The sequence below is a fragment of the Corapipo altera genome, unplaced genomic scaffold (genome assembly GCF_003945725.1).
Source record: "Corapipo altera isolate COAL_440 unplaced genomic scaffold, ASM394572v1 126, whole genome shotgun sequence".
In the NCBI taxonomy this organism is placed as follows: Eukaryota; Metazoa; Chordata; class Aves; order Passeriformes; family Pipridae; genus Corapipo; species Corapipo altera.
Window position 1 is genome coordinate 2,631,312 of NW_020884937.1, and position 21,004 is coordinate 2,652,315.

The 21,004-nt window shown below is 49.7% G+C and overlaps 4 protein-coding genes across 11 annotated transcripts in view; 2 read left to right on the forward strand and 2 right to left on the reverse strand.

The window, feature by feature from the left end:
- Positions 1–251: 251 nt before the first annotated feature.
- HIGD1A (HIG1 hypoxia inducible domain family member 1A) lies at positions 252–13,935 on the reverse strand. Of its 2 annotated transcripts, none has more exons than XM_027660599.1 (4): positions 13,931–13,935; positions 4,098–4,222; positions 2,067–2,201; positions 252–1,144 (listed from the first exon to the last, which is right to left on the reverse strand). In XM_027660599.1, exons 2-4 carry the CDS (start codon positions 4,198–4,200, stop codon positions 1,095–1,097), a joined length of 288 nt encoding a protein of 95 aa, XP_027516400.1. In that variant the 5' UTR covers positions 4,201–4,222; positions 13,931–13,935; the 3' UTR covers positions 252–1,094. The 2 variants fall into 2 exon arrangements, with proteins under 2 accessions (XP_027516400.1, XP_027516399.1); XM_027660598.1 differs by lacking the exon at positions 13,931–13,935 and adding an exon at positions 6,192–6,293 and having other exon boundaries at positions 4,098–4,205.
- On the forward strand, positions 6,497–12,510 carry ACKR2 (atypical chemokine receptor 2). Of its 7 annotated transcripts, none has more exons than XM_027660592.1 (5): positions 6,497–6,544; positions 7,265–7,457; positions 8,429–8,697; positions 9,311–9,368; positions 11,173–12,510. In XM_027660592.1, exons 3-5 carry the CDS (start codon positions 8,488–8,490, stop codon positions 12,288–12,290), a joined length of 1,386 nt encoding a protein of 461 aa, XP_027516393.1. In that variant the 5' UTR covers positions 6,497–6,544; positions 7,265–7,457; positions 8,429–8,487; the 3' UTR covers positions 12,291–12,510. The 7 variants fall into 7 exon arrangements, with proteins under 7 accessions (XP_027516393.1, XP_027516391.1, XP_027516392.1 ...); XM_027660590.1 differs by having other exon boundaries at positions 6,502–6,553; XM_027660591.1 differs by lacking the exon at positions 6,497–6,544 and adding an exon at positions 6,575–6,724.
- A 21-nt stretch (positions 13,936–13,956) lies between the features above and the next one.
- Positions 13,957–16,868, forward strand: LOC113955280 (5-beta-cholestane-3-alpha,7-alpha-diol 12-alpha-hydroxylase). Its single transcript, XM_027660589.1, has one exon. It carries the CDS (start codon positions 15,169–15,171, stop codon positions 16,699–16,701), a length of 1,533 nt encoding a protein of 510 aa, XP_027516390.1. The 5' UTR covers positions 13,957–15,168; the 3' UTR covers positions 16,702–16,868.
- A 2,042-nt stretch (positions 16,869–18,910) lies between these two features.
- The window catches only part of OBSCN (obscurin, cytoskeletal calmodulin and titin-interacting RhoGEF), a 183,390-nt gene continuing 181,296 nt past the window's right edge, over positions 18,911–21,004 (reverse strand). Inside the window, exons 116-117 of the mRNA XM_027660600.1 lie at positions 20,478–20,627; positions 18,911–20,346 (exon numbers count right to left, since the gene is read on the reverse strand). Coding sequence (XP_027516401.1) covers positions 20,169–20,346; positions 20,478–20,627 — 328 coding nt within the window. The 3' untranslated portion in view covers positions 18,911–20,168. The remainder of the gene's footprint in view (positions 20,347–20,477; positions 20,628–21,004) is intronic.

The window sequence follows — 21,004 nt, forward strand, 5'->3', positions numbered from 1 at the left end:
TCACGCCATCCCTCTAGAACGGGATGAATGTTCCCCCCAACAAATCCATAGGCAAACACTTGTTATCTCCAGGGCTCACTTTTATTCGTATTAAGCCCCCCACTGCTCTGTACAACATGTCACGGACAGGTGCAGTTTGTACCTTGTGCTGTTTCTTACAGAGACAGCTGTAACATCTGATACTGCCACCATGGAATGTAAGCTAACAGGAGAAAATGAGGGGTTTTTTACAAATTGGCTTTTATTTTTGTGACTGCTGTTGGAGGCACAAGGGGCTTGAGTGTAAAATAACTTGCAGGGAAGGGTTTTAACACCTCAAAGGTGGTGAGGGGGGCTTTTCAGATTTAAATGTTTTACATTTTCTGTGGGCAACAACACTGCAGAAACCAGAGCTGGGTCAAACACTTTAAAAGCATTAGGACACCAAATCAAGGCTTAGTTTTCACAATATGTATTTTAAATGTTACATTTAGATGTTATTCAGAAGAACACTGTAAATAAAAGTTACAAAATATAGTAATCCCAGGGTCTGATATAGCAAAAATAGGGAGCTCGTGTCTTCGTTAACAATGAATAAATATAACATTTAAATAGCTGCAACATACCAAGTACTTATCTCATGCCTTAAATAAAAAAAATAGATGTTTATATATCTCTCTCAATATTTTAGAAGTCATTTAGTGCTACTGGAAGCTTCTAAATTACAAAGTTGGAGGCAGAGGATAAAAAATGACAGCAGGGCACTCCTGACACTCTCTGACAGAAGCCAATTCAGACTTTGTGGTTTTGGGCAACGACAGCCAAGGAAGTCACCAATTTTTGGATTGAGTTGAAGGGTAAGATAAAGGGATTGTACTCCACTATATCCCCTAAAAACTGGGATGTGGTGGTGTCAATCAGAGAGAACCAGACCCCAATACCCACTCCCCCAGTGCACAATCATTTAAGCCTTCAGCACAGTGTACCATACACAAGTAGAACAATTCTCTAATGCCATGTGTAATTTTGTTTTTGCTCAAGAAACCCTTGGTATGAGGTTTGGAGCTGCAGTGCACAGGCCACCACCAGGACAGAGCCTTCAGCCAAACTCTCCATTATTCCTTGGGCTTCACCACATATTCCCGGAACATGGAATACAGCACACCTACAAGAGAGGGGAAAAAAAAGCACAGTTGGAGAGCTGGGTGAAACAGGAAACAACAGGGTTAAAAATCTGGACGGAAAGAGGAATTCTCAGCAGGAGAAATAATGTTTTCCTTCCTCTTCTGCTGCATTTTTCTAATAGCAGTGATGGCTACAAAGCTCTTCGTGTACAGAGAACCTGGCTGTGAAAATATACTGTGTATCAAAATGCTGATCCCAACCCAACTCTGGTTTGCTCTGCAGCCAAAGTCAAGCCTTCCTCTTGTACCTCCTGGGAATACAGTAGGAGAAACAGTGTCTGATGGGATACACAATAAACACACGTACACAGCTGCAAGGCTTAGATGAGACCTGGGATGTACAAATCACTCAGGACGTTCAGGGACACAGTTCCAGTCCTGAAAATATATACATATATAGAGATATAGATACACATACTATGTATGTAATATATATATATATATAATATCACAGGCCATGCAAACTGATTTTCCAATGCATTAAATTCAGAAACAGCAAGAGGGGAAAATACTCGTGGCCAGGTAAGTGGGTTTTTTCTTTGCCTCTAATTTCAGAGGCTACACAAGCTGATTTTCTAATGCATTAAATTCAGAAACAGCAACAGGGGAAAATATTAATGCCAGGTAAGTGTTTTTTTTTTTTTCTTTGCCTCTAATTTCCACATTTGCAGAACTTCACGTGCCACATCCAGAAGTATTCAAAACTCCTACTCTCAAGGTCAGTGCAGTTTAACATTCAATACTTGTACTTAAACACCAGATAACTCCAGAAGGGCTGAGTAAACACCAGGAACAAATGTTCTGGATACTCCCACCCCGAGGATATGTCACACACACTGTGTTATCCAAGAGGCTCTCTGTGGTTTTTGCCACTTGCCAGGACAGCTCCCGTTCCGTACATACCACACGTTATGGCTCCCACGACGAAGCCCTGGGCTGCCACTCTCATGTGGATCAGGTGAAGTGACATTTTCATGTCACCTCTGTGCTTCAGCCTGTACAGCCCGTATCCAACCACGGCAGCAAATCCAGCCATCCCTGCAAGGCAAGGAGAGCATCCTGCTGAGGGGAGATCCAGGGCATCCGGAGGAGGGAGGGGACCCACCTAAACAAAATATCCTGGGAATCATACAATCCTTTAGGTTGGAAGAGACCCTTTTAACATCATCGAGTCCAACTGCTCCCCAGCACAAGGCCACCACTAATCCAAGTCCCCAAGTGCCACATCCACATGGCTTTTAAATGGCTTTTAAATCCCTCCACCACTGCCCTGGGCACCCTGTGCCAGCACTTGACAACCCTTTTTGTGAAGAAATTTTTTCTAACATCCAATCTAAACCTCCCCTGGCACAACTTGAGCCTCTCATCCTAAAATAAGCACGTTTCCCTCTGGTTTTGTGTGTGCAGTGGCAAGTCCTGGCCCACCTCCTGTTTCCACTCCAGTGCTACCTCATTCAATGTACAAGTCAGTGCAGGGAAGAGCAAGAGATTTCCACCAGCATTAAAAGGTCAAGAGAGCAGGTCAAAGTGTCAGAATTCCTTGGATATTTTTCAGACAGAGCCAGGGCTCCTTGCACCCCCTTTCCTGGATGGAAGCTCTCACCCAACAATCCCACTCAGCTGCTGCTGGACCCTCAGTGTGGGATGCTCCCTGACGTACCCGCCCGCCTGCTGAGGCTGCTATTTTGGGTGTTGTCACATTTGGCCAGGTGCCACCGGGACAGGACAAGTCACATGCTGCTGTCCCCAAGCTCTGAGGAGGTAGGCTCAGCAAGGGCCCTTTCCCAGGGACAGAGTTCACTGACAGTCCTACAAGAGAGCAAACGGCGCCGGCTTTGCCAGCTCCGACCACTGCACCCCGATGCTCTCACAGAATGCACAAACTTCTCCAATTCCATCCATTTCATTCCATTTTTAGGACGATTATTTACACAGTTCAAAGGTGGCTGCTGAGTTTTAAGTGCTGTGTATATTTTACTCACAGGAGCACAAGCAGTTTGTCTCCCTGAGCCTGGAGTCTTACCAGTTCCACTAGGAAGCCATAAGCCCTTAATTCACGTGGTACCTTCATTAAACGCCAATTAAGAGTTTTAGGGCCTCCAACCCAGCTCTGACACAGATCAAAGGTGAGTTCTGCCAATCTGTTTCGGGGAACCTGAACTCGTGGAGTTCACAGTACGCCTGAGCAAGGTGGAGACAAAGTCCTGTGACCTCAGGAACCAGTGACAGATATCTGCTGGCAAACACTTGGAACAGTTCACCCCAAGTGACCCAACTGCTCTCCATTTAAGGAGGCTGGAAATCAAAACGTGTCTGGTGTCAGGGAAAATCTCTCAGGATGAATACGACCCATCCCTGCTCTCCTCAGCAGCTTCAGGGGCTCTCAGCAGAGAGGCTGAGAACTCTACAAGCTCTTCAAGCTGGGGTAACATAAAAACTACTAAAAGAATGCATTTTAAACTAAGGAGCGGCAGCAGAGGGGTGAAATGTTTAGCAAACTGGCTGTAATTTAAATCCTTCCAGTTTGTATTTTGTTAGCTCTAAAGCCACTTTGTAGTGATCACATAATTCCCAGAACCCTGCTCAACATTCCTTACCAGACAGCATGGCTTAAACACATTTTCTAAGCTCACCTAAACATTTCAGGGTTTGTTGGTTTGGGGTTTTTTTCTTTTAAGTCTTGAGTTTTTTATTTAAGGTGACAGACCTCAATAATTTCCCTCTTTCTTGCAGGACAAATACCACTCCAGGCAGAAGGATTACTGCTATCACCAAGCCCAAATGCGGAAGTAATTTCCCAGTAATTTCCTGCTCACAGGAGGAAGGTGAACAGTGATGGTGTTGACACCTCATTGACTGCCTGTGAAGAGAAAGGTCTGTGCAAACACATTTCCCCAGTCTGTGCAAACACATTTCCCCCATCTTTAAACTCACCAATGGGCACAAACGGCGTCTCCTTAAACTTCCTTATCAGCCTCGAGGTCTGGCTGCTGTCAGTCTCATACTCAGGATAAACAGATTCCTGCCTGGGTGACATGGTGGCTGTGAAGACAAAGAGCCTCCCTTCAGGTTTTAGAAACCCCAAATTAAGAGAATCTTTGGGGAAAGAAAATCCCTTGCGGATTCCCCCAATCACAACTATCCAGGTAGTGAGATACAAGCACAGGAGCTATGGACAGGTGATTTAATTCAAGTGAAGCCTTGGGAAGCAGGATTGTTACTTAACAGGAGAGGAAAGAATAGGACAGAAAAAAAAAAAATAGGGAAGCAACAGATTTCTGCCACTCATTTCCACACCTTTACAGATTCCTGTGGCCCCCCCATGCTCACAGGCAGCGAGAAGCCACAGAAAGCTTGGGCCACTGCCCACCTTTCCTTTTAGGAATTCCATGCCACACCACTTGGCTTTCGCAGGCTGCTCCTTTATGGCAGCTCTGACCTCAGCAAAGTTCACATCTCCCCTCTCACTCCCTGCCAAGAACAGCAACCACAGGGAGCTGCTGCACAAGGTCAGCCCTGCCCGGCAGCTTCTCAGCTACCTATTCCACCTCAGTGTAACTCCAGATTCCTGGAGAACATAGGGATGTACAACAGCCACCCCTGAGGAGCTGGAGCAAGTCCTGGAGCCCTCCATAGATGCAGACTCATGGGGGGACACATCAGGAGGAAAAATCATGCACAGGTGATTTCTCACCTGCCTCCCAGGAAAACAAAAATCAGCGACAGCCCTGAGAAAGGCTCCACTCGCAGAACCATCATCACCAAACCAGTGAGATCATCCTTCAAAAATTCCCAGCTTTTTGTGCTGGGAATTACATGGATTACACCCAGACCTGTTCCCTCCTCAGTGGTCAGCATAAACACCATTCAGTGAATGATGATTTCTGTCCAGCGACACCACAGAGGCCTCTGCTAGAAAAGTCTCCACTGTTACTGCTCCAGTTTTGACCACCAACACACTCCACAGCAAAACACAGCTCAGGGGCACAGGGAAGGACTCCAAGCTCTCAGAATAAACTACCGGGAATTTCATTTAAGCAGGGGCCAGAAACCATCGGCAAAAGAGACATTTCAAAGGTGGCTGCACTCCCTGGTTACGCAGCATTTCCTGCACACCCATGTGAGCAGACTGACTGGTTCTCAAACTAAAGGCTCAGACCATTTCCTCTGCCAGGCCAAAGGATTTAATCTCTCTGCGCCTGCTACAACCACCCTGTTTTCCTAAATGAGAGTTATAATTTTAGCCTGACTCATTTGGAGAAGGAAACGGGAGCACTCGGTCACTCTGGAGAGGGGGAGACAGCCAGGGGTGGGATTTACACAAGAAAAGTGTATTGAAAGTGAATCAATTCATCCACCCCGAGAGGTTTCCACGACCTTCAGCTCGCACCGGGGTGGGCCCGGGGCAGAGGAAACTGTAAAACACACACCCTGACTGCCCTGACCTTGCCAACACCCAACAGTGAGGTGTGTGTGACAGGTGTCACCCACAGCGGGAGGAACACGGGTGGGAAGGTGACAGGATCCCTCTGCGAGAGGTGTCACCCACGGAGGGAGGCACATGGGTGGGAAGGTGACAGGTCCCAGCATCCCTCCCGGCAAGACGGCGGCCTTGGGCACCACCAGGCTGCCTTCCCCCTCTCCAGCCCCACATGGAGACGCTGTCCCACTCCAGCCCCAGGTCCCTGCACCCCACACGGGCACAGGGTACACCGCTCCAGCCCCAGGCCCTGCCACCCACGCGGAGACCCTTCCCCACTCCAGCCCCAGGTCCCCACACCCCACACCGGTACAGGGTACCCCACTCCAGCCCCAGGCACATTTACCCCACTCCGATCCTCTGCCCTACTCCAGCTCCAGCTCCCCGCACGGGGACCCTGTTCCAGTCCAGCCCCAGGCCCCCGCCCGGCCCCACACAGGGACCGTTCCCCACGGCAGCCGCAGGTTCCCGGACCCCACGCGAGGACCCTTCCCCGCTCCAGCCCTAAGCCCCCTCATCCTCCTCCGTGCCCCTGCCCCTGGATGTACCTCAGATGTCCCGCCTGTGTCCCCGTCCCCCCCCAGCCCTCTGCTCACCGCGGTCTCCGCGCTCCCCCGCACCGGCCGCGTCTGCCGCGCCAGGCCCCGCCCCCGCTTCTTATAGGCCGGCCCGGCCCCGCCCCCCCGCCGGGACCACAACTCCCAGCGCTCCGCGCGGGCGCGCGCCCGCCGCCGGCCAATCAGTGGCGCGGCCGCCGCCACCGCTGCCTTATATGAGTCGGGGGGCGGGGCCGGCCGTGACGTCACGCGGGGCGCTCCGCAGTGCGGCGCAGTGGCGGGGGGCGCGGCCGCCGGCAGGGGGCGCTGAGGGGCCCGGGGCGGCCCCTCACGGAGCCGAGGGGGTGCGGGGGGTGAGGGGAGGGCACGGCCGGGGGTGGACGGGGCACTCGGGTCACCTCGGAACGGGGGTTAGCCCGTCCTAAACAGGGTGAATAAACAGCCAGTGACGTCTTTGCAACTTGTCAGCTTGACACACCAGAAACTTTCTCTGTCGGTGTTATAAACCCTCACTGTGACATCGAGTCAGTACAATAGCCTGGAAGGACGGGGCAAGGGGAAATGGCTTCAAACTACCAGAGTGCAGGGTTAGATGGGATACTGGGAAGGAATTCTTCCCTGTGAGGGTGGGGAGGCCCTGGCACAGGTTGCCCAGAGAAGCTGTGGCTGCTCCATCCCTGGATGTGCCCAAGGCCAGGTTGGACAGGGCTTGGAGCAACCTGGGCTGGTGGAAGGTGTCCCTGCCCATGGTAGGGAGGTGGGACTGGATGGGGTTTAAGATCACTTCCAACCCAAACCATCCTGGGATTCTATGACATCAGGTGGAAGCTCTTCAGCAAAGGGCAAAGTCAGAGCTCAATTTTCACAGAATCTGAGAATCCCAGGTTATATTTTGAGTTAGATCATCTGATTCCAACCCTCTGCCATGGGCAGGGACACCTTCCACTAGCCCAGGTTGCTCCAAGCCCTGTCCAACCTGGCCTTGGACACTTCCAGGGATGGGGCAGCCACAGCTTCTCTGCCTTTCCCTCCTGATTGTCTCATTATGTTTTCCCAAATTTCAGCTTTCAAGCAGAGCTTGCCTTACACCTGCTGTGTGCCAGACAGTGGATTTGGAAGCCCAGAGTTAATCCAGAAGCTGGTCCTGCCTCAAAGCAAACCGTTCTCTGGAGCAGAAGGAAAAATCCACTGGGATCCTGGAGATGCCTAAAATCCTCCCCTAAACCTGAGGGCAGCTCATCAGGGCAAAACAGCAAGGAAAGTCCTTTTCTCCATAAGCCCAGTTTTGCAGTGTGGTGTTTGTGCCTCTCCATCTCCAAGCAGGGGGAAGCAGAGTCAGGGTCACCACTGCACCCACACGAGGCATTTTGGGCAGCGTGAGAGAAAGTGGCTCAGACAACCATTTGTTCCAGCTGCATCTCTCTAAATATGCTTCCCATTACCCCTAATCTTGTTACTTCAATTACCAAAGCCATTAGGGCTCTGCAGTCAAAGGAAACAAAAAAAAATCTATGCAATTATCAGCCCACAAATTGAGTTAAAATCTTGTAATAAATTACAGCAAAGGCTACTTTCTCCAGTGACTCTCAGAGGCACATTTGACTCCCTGCTTCAGGGCAGAAACTCAATTAAAACCAAAAACTTATTTCATTTTCATTGCTGGGCTAATGAAACCTCTGTCACTTGCAGCATCTCTCTGTGTATGTCCAGTGTCTGGGCTCTGTGAGTGGTTCTTGCTCCCTGCTGATGTCTGTTTTGCACATATGTATTTGTTATATAAATATATATATTATTATGTGGTATATTTAACTGCAGCAGCTGATGGTGGCAAACATAAAAATGGGTAAAAATAATGTATTTCTCTCTGTCAATCCACTTAACAAGGGGCAGGTTGGATGCAAAGCTGTGGTCATCACTGCTGCTCTACCCTCCTACTTTTACCAGGGTGGTTTGGGGAGTATAAAACACACCAGGATTGGCACAGGGAAAGCTTTGGCACAGTAAGGGTGTTCCCATGGCCCTGCTTGGTGGTGAGATGAGGAAACAAGCAGGAAGGTGACCACTCACCAACAGTGATATTCTGAAACTTCTCCAATAAACCATTTTGACTGAGATTTCTTCTGTCCAGGTGTCAGAAACTTCTGTAAAAAACCTTTCTGTCAAAAAACTTTTCTGTCAAAAATTTCTCCAACAAACACCTTTGGCAGAAGCCCTTTCTGCTCTTGCAGGGGTTGAGGATCCTGCTGCATCCAAAGAGCACATGAGTTAATCAGATTTCCTGGAAAACATGCAGATTTCTACAACAAGGTCTCAGCACGTGTTCAGACAGGGTGGAGACCGTTTATCCACTGCTGTCATCCTTGACCAACACCAGGAAAAGCAAAAACAAAACCAGGGAGTGTATATTTCCTGCCCACTTACTGTTACACAAGTGAAAGAGATTCCTAAAAGCCCGATTCGAGCATTCAGCAGGATGAAAACAGGGGAAGAAACTCCTGTAAGTGCATTTTCTGCTTCTTGCTTGTGGACAAAGCTGTGCAGGAAACCTGGGGAGGTTCTCCTTTCTCTTTGATAGGTGGCCAGTTTGGGATTGGGATTAGTTTCTGAGCTAAGTCCACATTGTGTTCACCAGTTCTCCGCTCTGAGCTATGGGATGGGGGAGTGGATGTCAGTGCCAGGCTGATATGGAGGAAGAAAGATGTGGCAGAGGGAGAAAAGGCTGGAAGAGACCCAGAAATGTAAAATTTGGGAGTGGCTTGTCCTGATATGGGCACAGAGGGTGTGAGGGGAAGGGTATTTTGGGTATTTCGGACTCTTGTTGGTTGTTGCTTTGATCAGCACGATGGACAGCTTTGGTTTCCTCTCAGTGAGGAATGTGGTAGAGTCACAGCTATATATGGCTGGGGGTGAGTTTCTTCCAAAATATGATACAGGAAAGAAATTTTGAAAAACTCATTCCCAAACCAATCCCAGACAAACACTCTGCCTTGGCAGATCCCTGCTCTCCATCACTGCTCTGTCTGAAGTGCCCTGCAGCACTTGCCAAAGAGCTGCGAGACAGCAAGAAAACATTTCAACACAGCTCAAATCACTTTTTATTTTCTTTTCAGCTGCCTGGAATTGCCTGGAATGGGTATTTAAGCAATTTTAGGCATGGGACCACAGCAGGTACGTCCAGAGCTTCACCCCTTGCAGCTGCACATCCACAGGCATCCTCAGCACCCCACTCCGAGCTTTGGGAGCTTTCCTTAATCCCTGTGGGGTGGAGGGGCTCCACTTTTCCAGGGTGTTTGTGGGGAGGGAGCCATCCCTAGGAGTTGCAGAGCCACCATGGGATATGTCCTCCTTGGGAGGACAACCAGGGACCAACAGCTTCATTTTCTCATTACTCAGTGGCTCCAGGTCTCTTGGGAAATGGGACAAACAGGTCCTGCAGGAGAAACTGCAGGCATGGAGCTGCACAGCCAGGCCTGTTTGGGATTGCTGGAAAATGAACCCCAAGGAAAAGACAGGCAGCTTTGACCGTGGATGGAAAAATGTGTGGTTTAGGGGTGGAAGGGTATTTACACTTTTCCCCTGTGCCAAACTCTCAGAGTTTGGAGATTAGCCTTGATTTTTAAACTCCACATTACCCTTCATGGTACTGACAGGGGGTGGCTCAGGCAGATCCCATTCCCACCGTGGCAGATGGGCTCTTCTTTTGAAACCCTCGTAATGTTCTCGTTTGCGTGGTGGGTTCTTCATTCTGAAAATCAGAATCCAAAAGTAGGAAGCTGCAAATCACTCATAGTTTCCTGACATCTGGGCTGCAGCTGTCTAAACACTGAGGCCAGTCCTGGGGAGTGACCAAGTGCAGGTCACGCCTTGGCTCATGCAGAATCGATTGCAACAACATTCTTCCAGCTAAATCTCTACCTCTGACCTTGACTCAGGACTTGATTCTGGTGCCTACCTGTTCTTACCTTGGATGAGTCTTTGAGCAACCTGTTCTAATGGAAGGTGTCCCTGCCCAGGGGGTTGGAATGAGATGGTCTTTAAGGTCCCTTCCAACCCAAACCATTCTGGGATTCTCTGAATCTCTGATTCTGTATTTTCCACTTACTGATACTTTTTACAGGAATCCATGTCTTGGTGTCCTAGGGCTGACACAGAGAGTGGTCAGTGTCCTACCAGGAGCAGGGAGATGTTCAGAATTTCCCTTCTGGGAACAGCCACACCAACACAAAGGTGCTGGTGGCAGGTTCTGCTTCACCAAGAACTGAGATGCCCCTTCCTCAGTAGTGACCCAGGTGAACATAAGCAGCTCACAGTGAGGTGTGGGGGTGGATTTCCCATAACTGAGAGCAGAAACTTCCTCAAAAGCCTCTCAGGAGGAAGTAGTGGGTTATATCAGAGGAGTCTGTGATCACTGACGTTCAAGTTTTATATTTCCAAGTAAGGAAAGCAGAATTTATTTTTTTTAATTTTTGTGTAGACAGTTGTCCTTACAATTAAACAAAGGCCAAGGAGTGTAGGACACAAAATACTTACCAGAAGGTGGCAGAAATTTAAACCTTTGAACTTCCAGTACCTGAAGGGAGCCTACAAGAAAGACCAAGAGAGACTTTTTACAGGATCACAGAGTGACAGGACAAAAGGGAATGGATTCAAACTAAAAGAGGGTAGGTTTAGATTGCATATTAGGAGGAAATTCTTTGCTGTGAGGGACTGGAACAGGTTGCCCAGAAAGGCTGTGGCTGCCCCATCCCTGGAAGTGTCCAAGGCCAGGTTGGATGGGGCTTGGAGCCACCTGGGCTAGTGGAAGGTGTCCCTGCCCATGGCAGGGGGTGGGAACGAGATGATCTTTAAGGTCCCTTCCAACCCAAACCATCCTATGATTCTATGAACTAAAGGACAACCATCCATGATGTGGTCTTTGCTTCCTGTGTGGATTCAAACACTTTGATCCCCTTCCCTTGCCTTTTGCTCTTAGGCAGCCACTTGTCAAACACAACCTCAGCAGTGACAACAACAATCACAGCCCCCTGGCTGGATGGTGCCAACTCCAGTGAGTACCCGTACGAGTACCTGGACGAGGAGGATTACGGGCAGTATGGGCTCTGCACCAAGGAGGAGGTGCTCTCCTTCAGCAAAGTGTTCCTGCCTTCGTTTTACACCGTGGTCTTCCTGCTCGGGATGGCCGGGAATGCCCTCCTGTTCATTGTCCTCATTATGTACATCAGGAAGAGGAAGAAGATGACTGAGGTGTATCTGCTGAACCTGGTGGTTTCAGACTTCTTCCTGCTGCTGACCCTTCCTTTCTGGGCTCTGTACATTTCTCAGGGGGTCACCTGGGATGTTTTGTGCCCGGTCTTAAATGCCATGTACACTCTGAACTTCTACAGTGGCATCTTTTTTGTGAGCTGCATGAGTCTGGACATGTATCTGCAGATAGTTTATGCTTGCTCTGCTCACAGCTCCACATCATGGAGGAAGTCCATCCTTGGCTTGCTGGTGGTGTGGATCCTTTCCATACTTCTCTCCATTCCTGATGGCCTCTTCACCAGCACAAGGCAAAGCCACAATAAAACCACCATGTGCACCCAGGATTATGGCCAGGACCACTTATTTTGGAAAGTTGTCTTTCGGGTCACTCAAAACATCCTGGGCTTCCTTTTGCCCTTCCTCTTCATGGTGTTCTGCTACTCCCGCATCGCCTGCGTCCTCAGCACATCACAGCTGCCTGGATCCAGGAGAGCTCTCTGCTTGGTCTTCACTCTGGTGGGTGTCTTCTTTGTCCTGTGGTCTCCCTACAACATTGTCCTCATTCTCCACTCCCTGCAGGATGTTGGTGTGATCAGGAGCTGTGAAAGCAGCAGGAAGTTGGACTATGCCATGCAGGTCACAGAGAGCTTGTCCTTTGTCCACTGCTGCCTCAACCCCTTGCTCTATGCTTTTGTGAAGAAACGATTCAGGTCCTACTTGTGGAAGATCCCTCAGGCCATTTTCAGGAGAAGTGGTTTCTTTCACATCCAGCCCTCAGAGACAAGCCCATCTTGCAGCAGATACGTGGCTGAGATAGAAATGTTGAGTATCACAACTGTATCATAAATATTTACATTATTTACACTGTGCTGCATTTGGTCCTGGCCATGGGATGGAGTTGGTGTGAGCCCACAATGCTTTGTAATCAGACAGTTCATACAAGAACCACCTTCGAGATGAGGATTTTCTGTGTTGGGATTGGGAAAGTACTTGTGGGATTTGTTTCTGTTGATACAAAACTGGGAGGAGCTGTTGACTCCCTGGAAGGCAGGGAGGCCCTGCAGAGAGACCTCAAAAAATTGGAGGGCTGGGCAATCACCAGCCATGGGAAGTCCAACAAGGGGAAGTGCCGGATCCTGCCCCTGGAATGGGGCAACCCTGGATGTACGGACAGACTGGGAATGAGGGGCTGGAAAGCAGTGCTGGGAAAGGAACCTGGAGGTCCAGGTTGGTGGCCAGTTGGCCATGAGTCAGCAGTGCCCTGGCAGCCAGGAGGGCCAACCCTGTCCTGGGGGGCATCAGGGAGGGGATTGTTCCACTCTGCTCTGACCTGGGGCAGCCTCACCTGCAATATTGGGGCAGTTTGGGGGCACAGCAGTATAAGGAAGATATTGAGCCAATGGAGAGTGTCCAAAGGAGGCCACGAGGATGGGGAAGGGCCTTAATTTGAAGCTGTGTGAGGACACTGAGGGCACTTGGTGTGTTCAGCTGCAGAAGAGGAGACTGAGGGGAGACCTCACTGCCGTTCCAACTGCCTGGGCAGGGGCAGAGGAGGGGCAGGGACTGAGCTCTGCTCTGGGGTACCAGGGACAGCACCCAGGGAATGGCTGGAGCTGTGTCAGGGCAGGCTCAGGTTGGATCTCAGGAAAAGATCTTTGCCTCTCAGGGTGGTTGGGCACTGACCAGGCTCCCCAAGGCAGTGGGCACAACCCCAAGGCTGCCAGAGCTCCAGGAGGGTTTGGATGATCCTCTGGGGCACAGGGTGTGACTCTTGGGGATGTTCCTCTGTAGGGCTGAGGGTTGGACTGGATGATCCTTGTGGGTCCCTTCCAACTCAGCATATTCTGTGATTCTGTGAAACATGCAGACGTTCTCTTCTATAGATTCCAAAGGATCTGATGGAGGAGAGCAATCTCATTATCCCTCCAGTTCATGGTGTGGGCTGTGGAATAGCTTTTACACGTTCATCCATCAGTCTAGAAACCCAGGAATAGATTTACCACGTTCATCCACTAGGCCAGAAACCCAGCTGGGGGGGGTGACTTTGCTTCTCCTGGTTCTTACCATCTGCCAGGTAGGTGGCAAGAGCCAAATAGTTCAATTGGGATCATCCCTTTGTCTACCAGGAGAGATAACAGGAGGAGTTGGGCACCTTTCAGCTGAGTTGTCTGCCCAGTGACGGTTTCCTCTGTCAGGATGAGCTGTGCCACACTCAGCTCTGCTGAGCAGGAAACTCTCCCTAAGAGAGAAACTCTCCCCTTGGTTAGAGATGAGTTCAATCATAAACTGATTTGAGACCAGTTTTATCAGAACAAAGTTGAAACCAGTAACAGCCAGTGAGAAGGAGAAAACAAGTGGGCTCAGCAGAACAGTGAGGGAGGAATTTGACTTCCACAGAGCCCCTTTGACAGGATAAAAAAGATCCATGGATACTGTAGCATAAATATTGGCTTTGCAACACCACAGAGTGAGATCATGGGCTGAACAGAAGAGCACAGGGAGCTGTTGGCCAATCCTTAATACCCAGTGTAGCTTTAAAGCTCAAGGTTTTGAGTTTGCTGACTTTTATTTAAATATATTGTTCACCCCAAATGCTCCTGAACCTTAAATGGTCCCTTTCCAGCCTGAAAATCTATTAAGCATAGGACTTACCTAGAACTGTAAAAAAAAAAAAAAAAGAATTATTTAAAAGAAAACACTCATCACCATAGTTTTATTGCTAGACAAGGTTACAGGACTGAGAAGGGCTTTGAGTTGATCTGGAAAGATGGATTTGTTTTCACTGCTGTTATTTTTCTTCCCAACATTGCTGCAGTGTGTTTCCAAAATGGTAAGGCTGGGAGCTTTCCTTAAAGAAACAAAGCCAGAATATGCATTTAGCTGATGCTGTGATGTGACCTTCACTTCACAGGTCAGGTCACTGGAGGGAACGTGGAAAGGGACAGCAGCTGGGAAGCAAGAAAGAAGATGAAGATTGTGATCCCATAGAGAGGAGAACTCTTGGGACAGCGGAAAACTTATGAGGGGATTCTCAGGGGAAGGGCAAAGGTGAGGGAAATAGCGAGGGGATAATGTCACTCTCTGTCCAATGTGAGGGTGCTGCAAGGTCCAGGCACCAGCGACTGGGACAGAGGTTGTGGTGACTGTGTGGGCAGATCAGGGTGGCAGCACTGGGAAAAAACTTCTAGGGCACTGTGCCTTGGAGAACATCAAAATGTTAGAGACCTTTCCTTCTCTTGTCTGTGGAGACCAAATTGGCTCGGCTGTAACCCCCTCTCGGCTGTAACCCCCTCCCTGAGCTCATTTCCAGTAGCATTTCCAGCATCCCTTTGTTTCATTTTTTTCAGCCTGCAGTGCTTCTCCATAGCCTGGCCTTAAAGGCAGAAATCATGGAATAGAATCCTCTGAACCTTTTTTTTTTTTCCCCAAAAACTGGGCTCCCTGTCCCTAGAAAAGGAAATTTGCTTAAACTGCTGCAGAGCCCAGGCCAAAACCCATCCCCCTTACACAGCATGGGTACTCCAACAGGATTACAACATCCCTCCCACCTCAGATGTCCAAGTTCAGACTGGAGTGCTCTGTGGGGGCAGGCAAACACCCGCTGCCAATGGGGGCAGAGGTTGTCAGCTGTGCCTCTGCATATCAGCTGCTGGATGGGAATAGAAAGCACATTCCTGTCCCAACCTGTCCCTAGTCCCAGCTCCCAGACGGGCACAGAGCTCTCATGGGGCTGTGGGTGGTTCTTCTCTGTGCCTTGGTGTCATCGCTGCTCGGTGGCCTCTATGTCCTGGGGGTGTTTCGGAGACGGAGACCAGATGAGCCGCCCCTGGACAAAGGCACCATTCCCTGGCTGGGCTACCTGCTGGATTTCAGGAAGGACAGTTCAGAGTTTCTGAAAAGGATGTGGAGGAAACACGGGGATGTTTTCACGGTGCTGATCGGTGGCTATTACTTCACCTTCGTGATGGACCCCTTCTGCTTTGGCAGCATCGTGAAGGAATCACGGTCTAAACTAGACTTTAGGGCTGCTGCAACTCAGCTGGTCCTGCAGGTTTTTGGCTACAAGCCCAATGAATCCAGCCACAACGTAGCCCGTGAATCGAGCGTGAAGCACCTGACGGGAGAGGGGCTCAGTGTCCTGACTCAAACCACCATGGAGAACTTCCAGAAACTGATGCTTTTCAACCTGAGCCCAGGAGAGGAGAAGCGAGTGTGGCGGGAGGAGAACCTCTTCCACTACTGCTACAACATCGTCTTCAGAGCCGGGTACCTGGCTCTGTATGGCTCTGAGCCACACCAGGGGGCAGGAGACAAGGAGAAAGCTGAGGAGCAAGATCGTGTCCACTCCAACCATCTGTTCCAGGAGTTTCGGAAGTACGACCGCCTCTTCCCTCGCCTGGCCTTCTCTCTGCTGCCTCACAAGGACAGAAGAGAAGCCGAACGGCTGAAGAGGCTCTTCTGGAGTGTGCTGTCTGTGAAGAAGGCCTGGCAGAAGGACAATATCAGTGGGTGGATCAGTGATCAAGACCAACTTCTGGCAGAAAACGGTGTCCCCGAGTACATGCGGGATCGTTTCATGTTTATGCTCCTCTGGGCATCCCAAGGCAACACGGGCCCAACGGCCTTCTGGCTCCTCCTGTACCTGCTGAAGCATCCAGAAGCTCTGAAGGCTGTGAGAGGTGAGGTAGATAAAGTCTTGAGGGAGAATGGGCAGCAAGTGAAGGCAGGGAGCCGACCAGTTACCATCACTAGGGACATGTTGAACCAGGCTCCTCTTCTGGACAGTGCCCTGGAGGAGACCCTGAGGCTGGTGGCAGCCCCGCTGCTGGTCAGAGCTGTCCTGGAGGACATCAGCTTCAAGACAAGCAGTGGGACAGAGTACATCCTCCGCAAGGGAGACAGGGTGGCTCTGTTCCCACACCTCGCCGTGCAGATGAACCCAGAAATTCACCACGAGCCTCACAAATTTAAGTACGACCGCTTCGTGAACCCAGATGGCACCAAGAGGGATTTCTACAAAAATGGGAAGAAGCTGAAATATGTCAACATGCCCTGGGGAGCAGGAGTATCGACCTGTCCCGGGCGGTTCTTTGCCAGCGCTGAAATGAAACTCTTTGTGTTCTTGATGCTGAGCCACTATGACCTGGAGCTGGTCAATGAGGAAGAGGAGATCCCAGGGATAGACATCAGCCGCTGGGGATTCGGGACCATGCAGCCCGTTCACGATGTTCGGTTCAGATACCGACCACGCTTTTGATTTTGGGAAGCCCCCGTTGTGTTGTTTGTTCCGGTGTTACCTCTGAGCAAATTATGTGATCCCGTGGTTATCAGCTCCTGATCTGATCTTGTTTGCTTAACATTTATCATGGCTTGTGTTTTTACCTCCGTCTCACGTGTTGCTGCTCTGTGTCTCCAGTTGTTGTGGTTTTGGGATACGTGATAAAAGAGAGACAAAATGTGCCCTCTGGGGCTATTCCCAGCCCCATCCCTGTGGCCATCAGCCTGTTGAAAACCCAGAGGAGCACAGGGGCAAATTGACAGGTGGGAACCCAAATTCAGGGCTTCCAAGGAACAAGTATTTTGTCCAGGGCTGTCCCAGCAGAGCCATCAGCCCCGTGGTCCTGGCATGAGACCCCTGGAGATGTGGAGGATTTCTGTCAAGGGAGGGCAGACATCCTATGGTGTGTAGGGGAAGAGCATTTTGGGATTGCACAGGACTTAAAGTAGGATAGTTTTGGGGAGGAACCAAAGGGGGATAAAGGATGGATTTAGGTGATTTGGGGAGGAAAATTGAGAGGTAAGGGGATAAAAGGGGCTGGTTGTGTATAAATATGCTATACACTCCCTCCCCCTGATTTGTTTTAGTGTCTTATTAAATTCCTGTCCTTAAATTCAAGACCACAAGTCAAAGGAGCTGTGTGTCCATGGTGCCAGCACTGGCACTGGTGTGAGAGCAGTTGTACAAGCAAAGATCAGGCCAGATGAGCTGGAAAATAAGTGCCTTGGGAGTGTGGGGATGAGCTGTTGTGCACCAGCACTGGGACTGCATTATTTTGTTATCAGCTCCTCACTGACACATTTATTTACTTCCACTTATAAAGTACCATTGGCAGGATGGCACCAGCTTGTAGTGAACCTCTGAAAGATCAGAGAGCAGCAAATATCCTTTCCAGAGACATAAGAATTTCCATGGAGTATTCAAATTGTCATGCCTGTGGTCCTCTTCTTGTATCTGATGAGATCCCCAAAGGGAGCAGAGCTGGGATGTGCTGAGCAAGGACATACCAACAACTCCTTCCCATTTCATGTGTAAGAAAAGGTCAGATCTTGTCAATCATCTCATTTACCAGATCAGGGGGAGAAGAGCGTTGTGAACATCACTCAGAACCTGCAGGACCATTTTCATGTGCTTATGTGGCTTAGGAATGCAGGTGGTCACCTGCCTTTCCAGGTCTGCAGGAGGCTGAGCGTTCAAGACATCCCCACTCTCCCAGTTTTGACCCCATCCTCTGCAAATACCCAAGGAGATTGTAAGGAAAAGGATGGAGTGATGGGAAGGGGCTCAAAAACTCAAGTGGGGCATGAGAAAACTACCTCAATCCCTTATGGGCCACAGCCACTGCGACCTTATAGACCTCGAACATCTGTTTTATCTACTGGATCAATGCAAGATAAAAATTTGCCCCCTGCAAACTCTGCTTTGCTTTGTTCCCCTTCAATAATTAGAGTAAATTATTAGTCCTTACAGATGGTAAATCCCAGCCTTTCCTGTACAGAGAACAGTGGATTGACTTTAATGCTGACACTAACCTTGGACTTTGGAGATTATGTACGATCAAGGACTGAAACTCAAACATTTTCACAGATGTCCAAACATCAGAGGCAGATCCTGCTTTGTTCTGCAAAGGGCAGGGGGATGTTGTAACTGCACGTTGAGGGCAAACTATCCCAGCCTGCCAGACTGGGCATTAGCCCAGACCTTGTGGTGTGGAAATTCAGGCAGAAACTATCAAGCAGATTTGGCAGAACCAAGGAAAACCAAAACCACCTGTAACTGCACAAGGCTTGACTGTGACAGTTAATATTCCCATTATCAATTCCAGCACCTTTTCACAATTTTCATGTTGGTTCTCACCTCTTTTTTTTTGTCACCCCTGGGCTCGTTGTTTGGCTCTGCTACCAAGAATTAAATTTGAGCTCTTCCCAAGTTCTGGTCAATTCAAGCTCCAAACCATGCCCTGGAATGCCTTAGGATAGCTGGAGAGCTCAGAGCCATCATCACATCCTGGCCAAGTGATGTCCTCACTCCAAGGCTTTAGGAAAAGGATTTTTTGTGTGGATAGTTTGCATGGAGCTTGTTCCCTGCTGATACACAGTGTACATTGGTTATCATTTGTAGGGACCCCAGGTCAGAGTGAGGGTGAAAGACTGGGCTTGGGAAAGGGATATAAAAATAATGACAGTCATTCAGCAGAAAAATCTGGCTTTACTTGTTTGTCAGAATGGTTTATTTAACCAAACAGTATTGAGTCTATAAAAGACTTCAGACATGCTCAAATGCATGCAGTTGTGAGAAGCAAAAAAAAAAAAAAAAGTCATATATGGAAGAGTGTGAAAGCTCCAAATGAGTTAATCTGCAATTAAGTTTTATGCTTGGGTGGGTTCTCCACTGGCACTGAGCTTTCCATCCCAAAGTGCAACAGCAAGAGTAAAAAACCAGCCTGTGCCAACAAAAACCTGACTGGATTTGTGAGAGAAGTTAAATTGGAAGGAATCCAGGAATAAATTTGAAAAGTTCACTGAGGGGCAGCTCTCATTGTGGTGTCTGTCTTGTGTAACTCTTCTATCCCCTGAGAGAGCTGAGTGTGGAGTCTGTCCCTAAACCCCTGGTTTTCTCTCCTGCAGAGCTTAATGAAGACAATACTCCTTCAACAAAGTTTTACAACCTGCTGAGTCGGTGCCTGCTCTAGACAGCACAGGGAAAACGTTCCAGGTCACAGCTCCTGCTCTGCACACTGAGCAAGGGAAGGAGTCACAACCTGCATCCTTCAGGTTTGGAACAACAGGGGTTAAACATGTTGGGAAAGGCCATCCCTGGTTAAACAGCCTCAACTCTAGTATGAAACTGCAATGCATCAGGAACTGTTTTCTGTGTTCCTTCCTCTAAACACAGACAGATACAGCTCTGAGAAAGCCTCCACTTAATGCTGCTTGTGTGGAAAATCGAAGGAAGTCAGTGGCACCAACAGATACATCAATCACTGCAGAGAAACTCGAAGGAGCACTGAGGTTATGAGTACAAAGCCATGACACAGCCAACACCACCCATTGCAGAGGAAAGCAGGGTTGGAAGGAGAAACAACGTGAAATGTCAGGATTTTTTTAAAGAATTAAAACACGGAGCCTTTGGCACATCTCTGGGTAGAAGGGCCTGTGCACTCCCCAGGGAAGAGCAGCCTGGCTTCAAAGTGCCAAAGGACAACACGTGCATGTTACAAGGCCGTGGTCACTGGTGCATTTGCTGCCTTCCCTCTCTGCTGGCCCAGTTACCCAACAAGTCACAGAATACGCAGGAACAGCCTGTGGCAGGCAGGACACACCAGCACAAACACAGGGAGCAGTGACCCCAGCTCAGCTGATGGACACCAGCTTGGCAGGATGGTTTAGTACCAAACACTGAGTGCAGAAGGGACAGAGGGGCAGTTCCTGCCTGTCGCATCCACGTCACTGTGCAATCATGAGGCCGTACTTGGAGCACAGCAGGCCCCTCTTCTTTTCCCTTTCCATGAGGAAATTCCTCAGTTTGGTGGTGGGGAAGGTAACCAGTGCTTGCTGCCTGCTGTCCAAACCTGTCTCCTGGAGCCACGGGCTCTGAAGGCACTCGGAGGCTGATGGTCTTCCCCTGGAACAGGAAAGGTGAGGAGGTCAGTCAGCCCTGCTGGCTGAGGAGGCTCCTTGCACATGGAGAAAAAAGAGGGCCAATAGCCAGGATCTGCCCCAGCTGTGCAGCTGGGAGAGCAGACACCACCTTACCAGGGGTTTGCACAGAGAGTGCTCTGGAGGAAGGACACAGCCCCCCCAGACAGACCCGCGTAGCACCGTGTGAGCTTCACTTTGCCCTTCCTGGTGGTTCTCAGGAACTCACAGGGGACGTCGGAGCTGACGGGGTAGTTGGCACTCAACCTGTCCCAAAAGAAAAGAATTGATCAGAGTGAAGCTGCCTCCAGCTCTGGAGTCTCCAGCATAAGAAGGGTGTGGACTTGTTGGAGCGAGTCCACAGGAGGCCCTGGAGATGCTGGAGCCCCTCTGCTCTGGAGCCAGGCTGGGAGAGCTGGGGGTGTTCACCTGAAGAAGAGAAGGATCCAGGGAGACCTGAGAGCCCCTTCCAGTGTCTAAAGGGGCTCCAAGAGAGCTGGAGAGGGACTTGGGACAAGGGCCCAGAGTGACAGGACAAGGGGGAACAGTTTTAAACTACAATAAAGGAGCTTTAGATTAGATATTAGGAAGAAATTCTTTACTATAGGGGTGGTGAGGCCCTGGCACAGGTTGCCCAGAGAAGC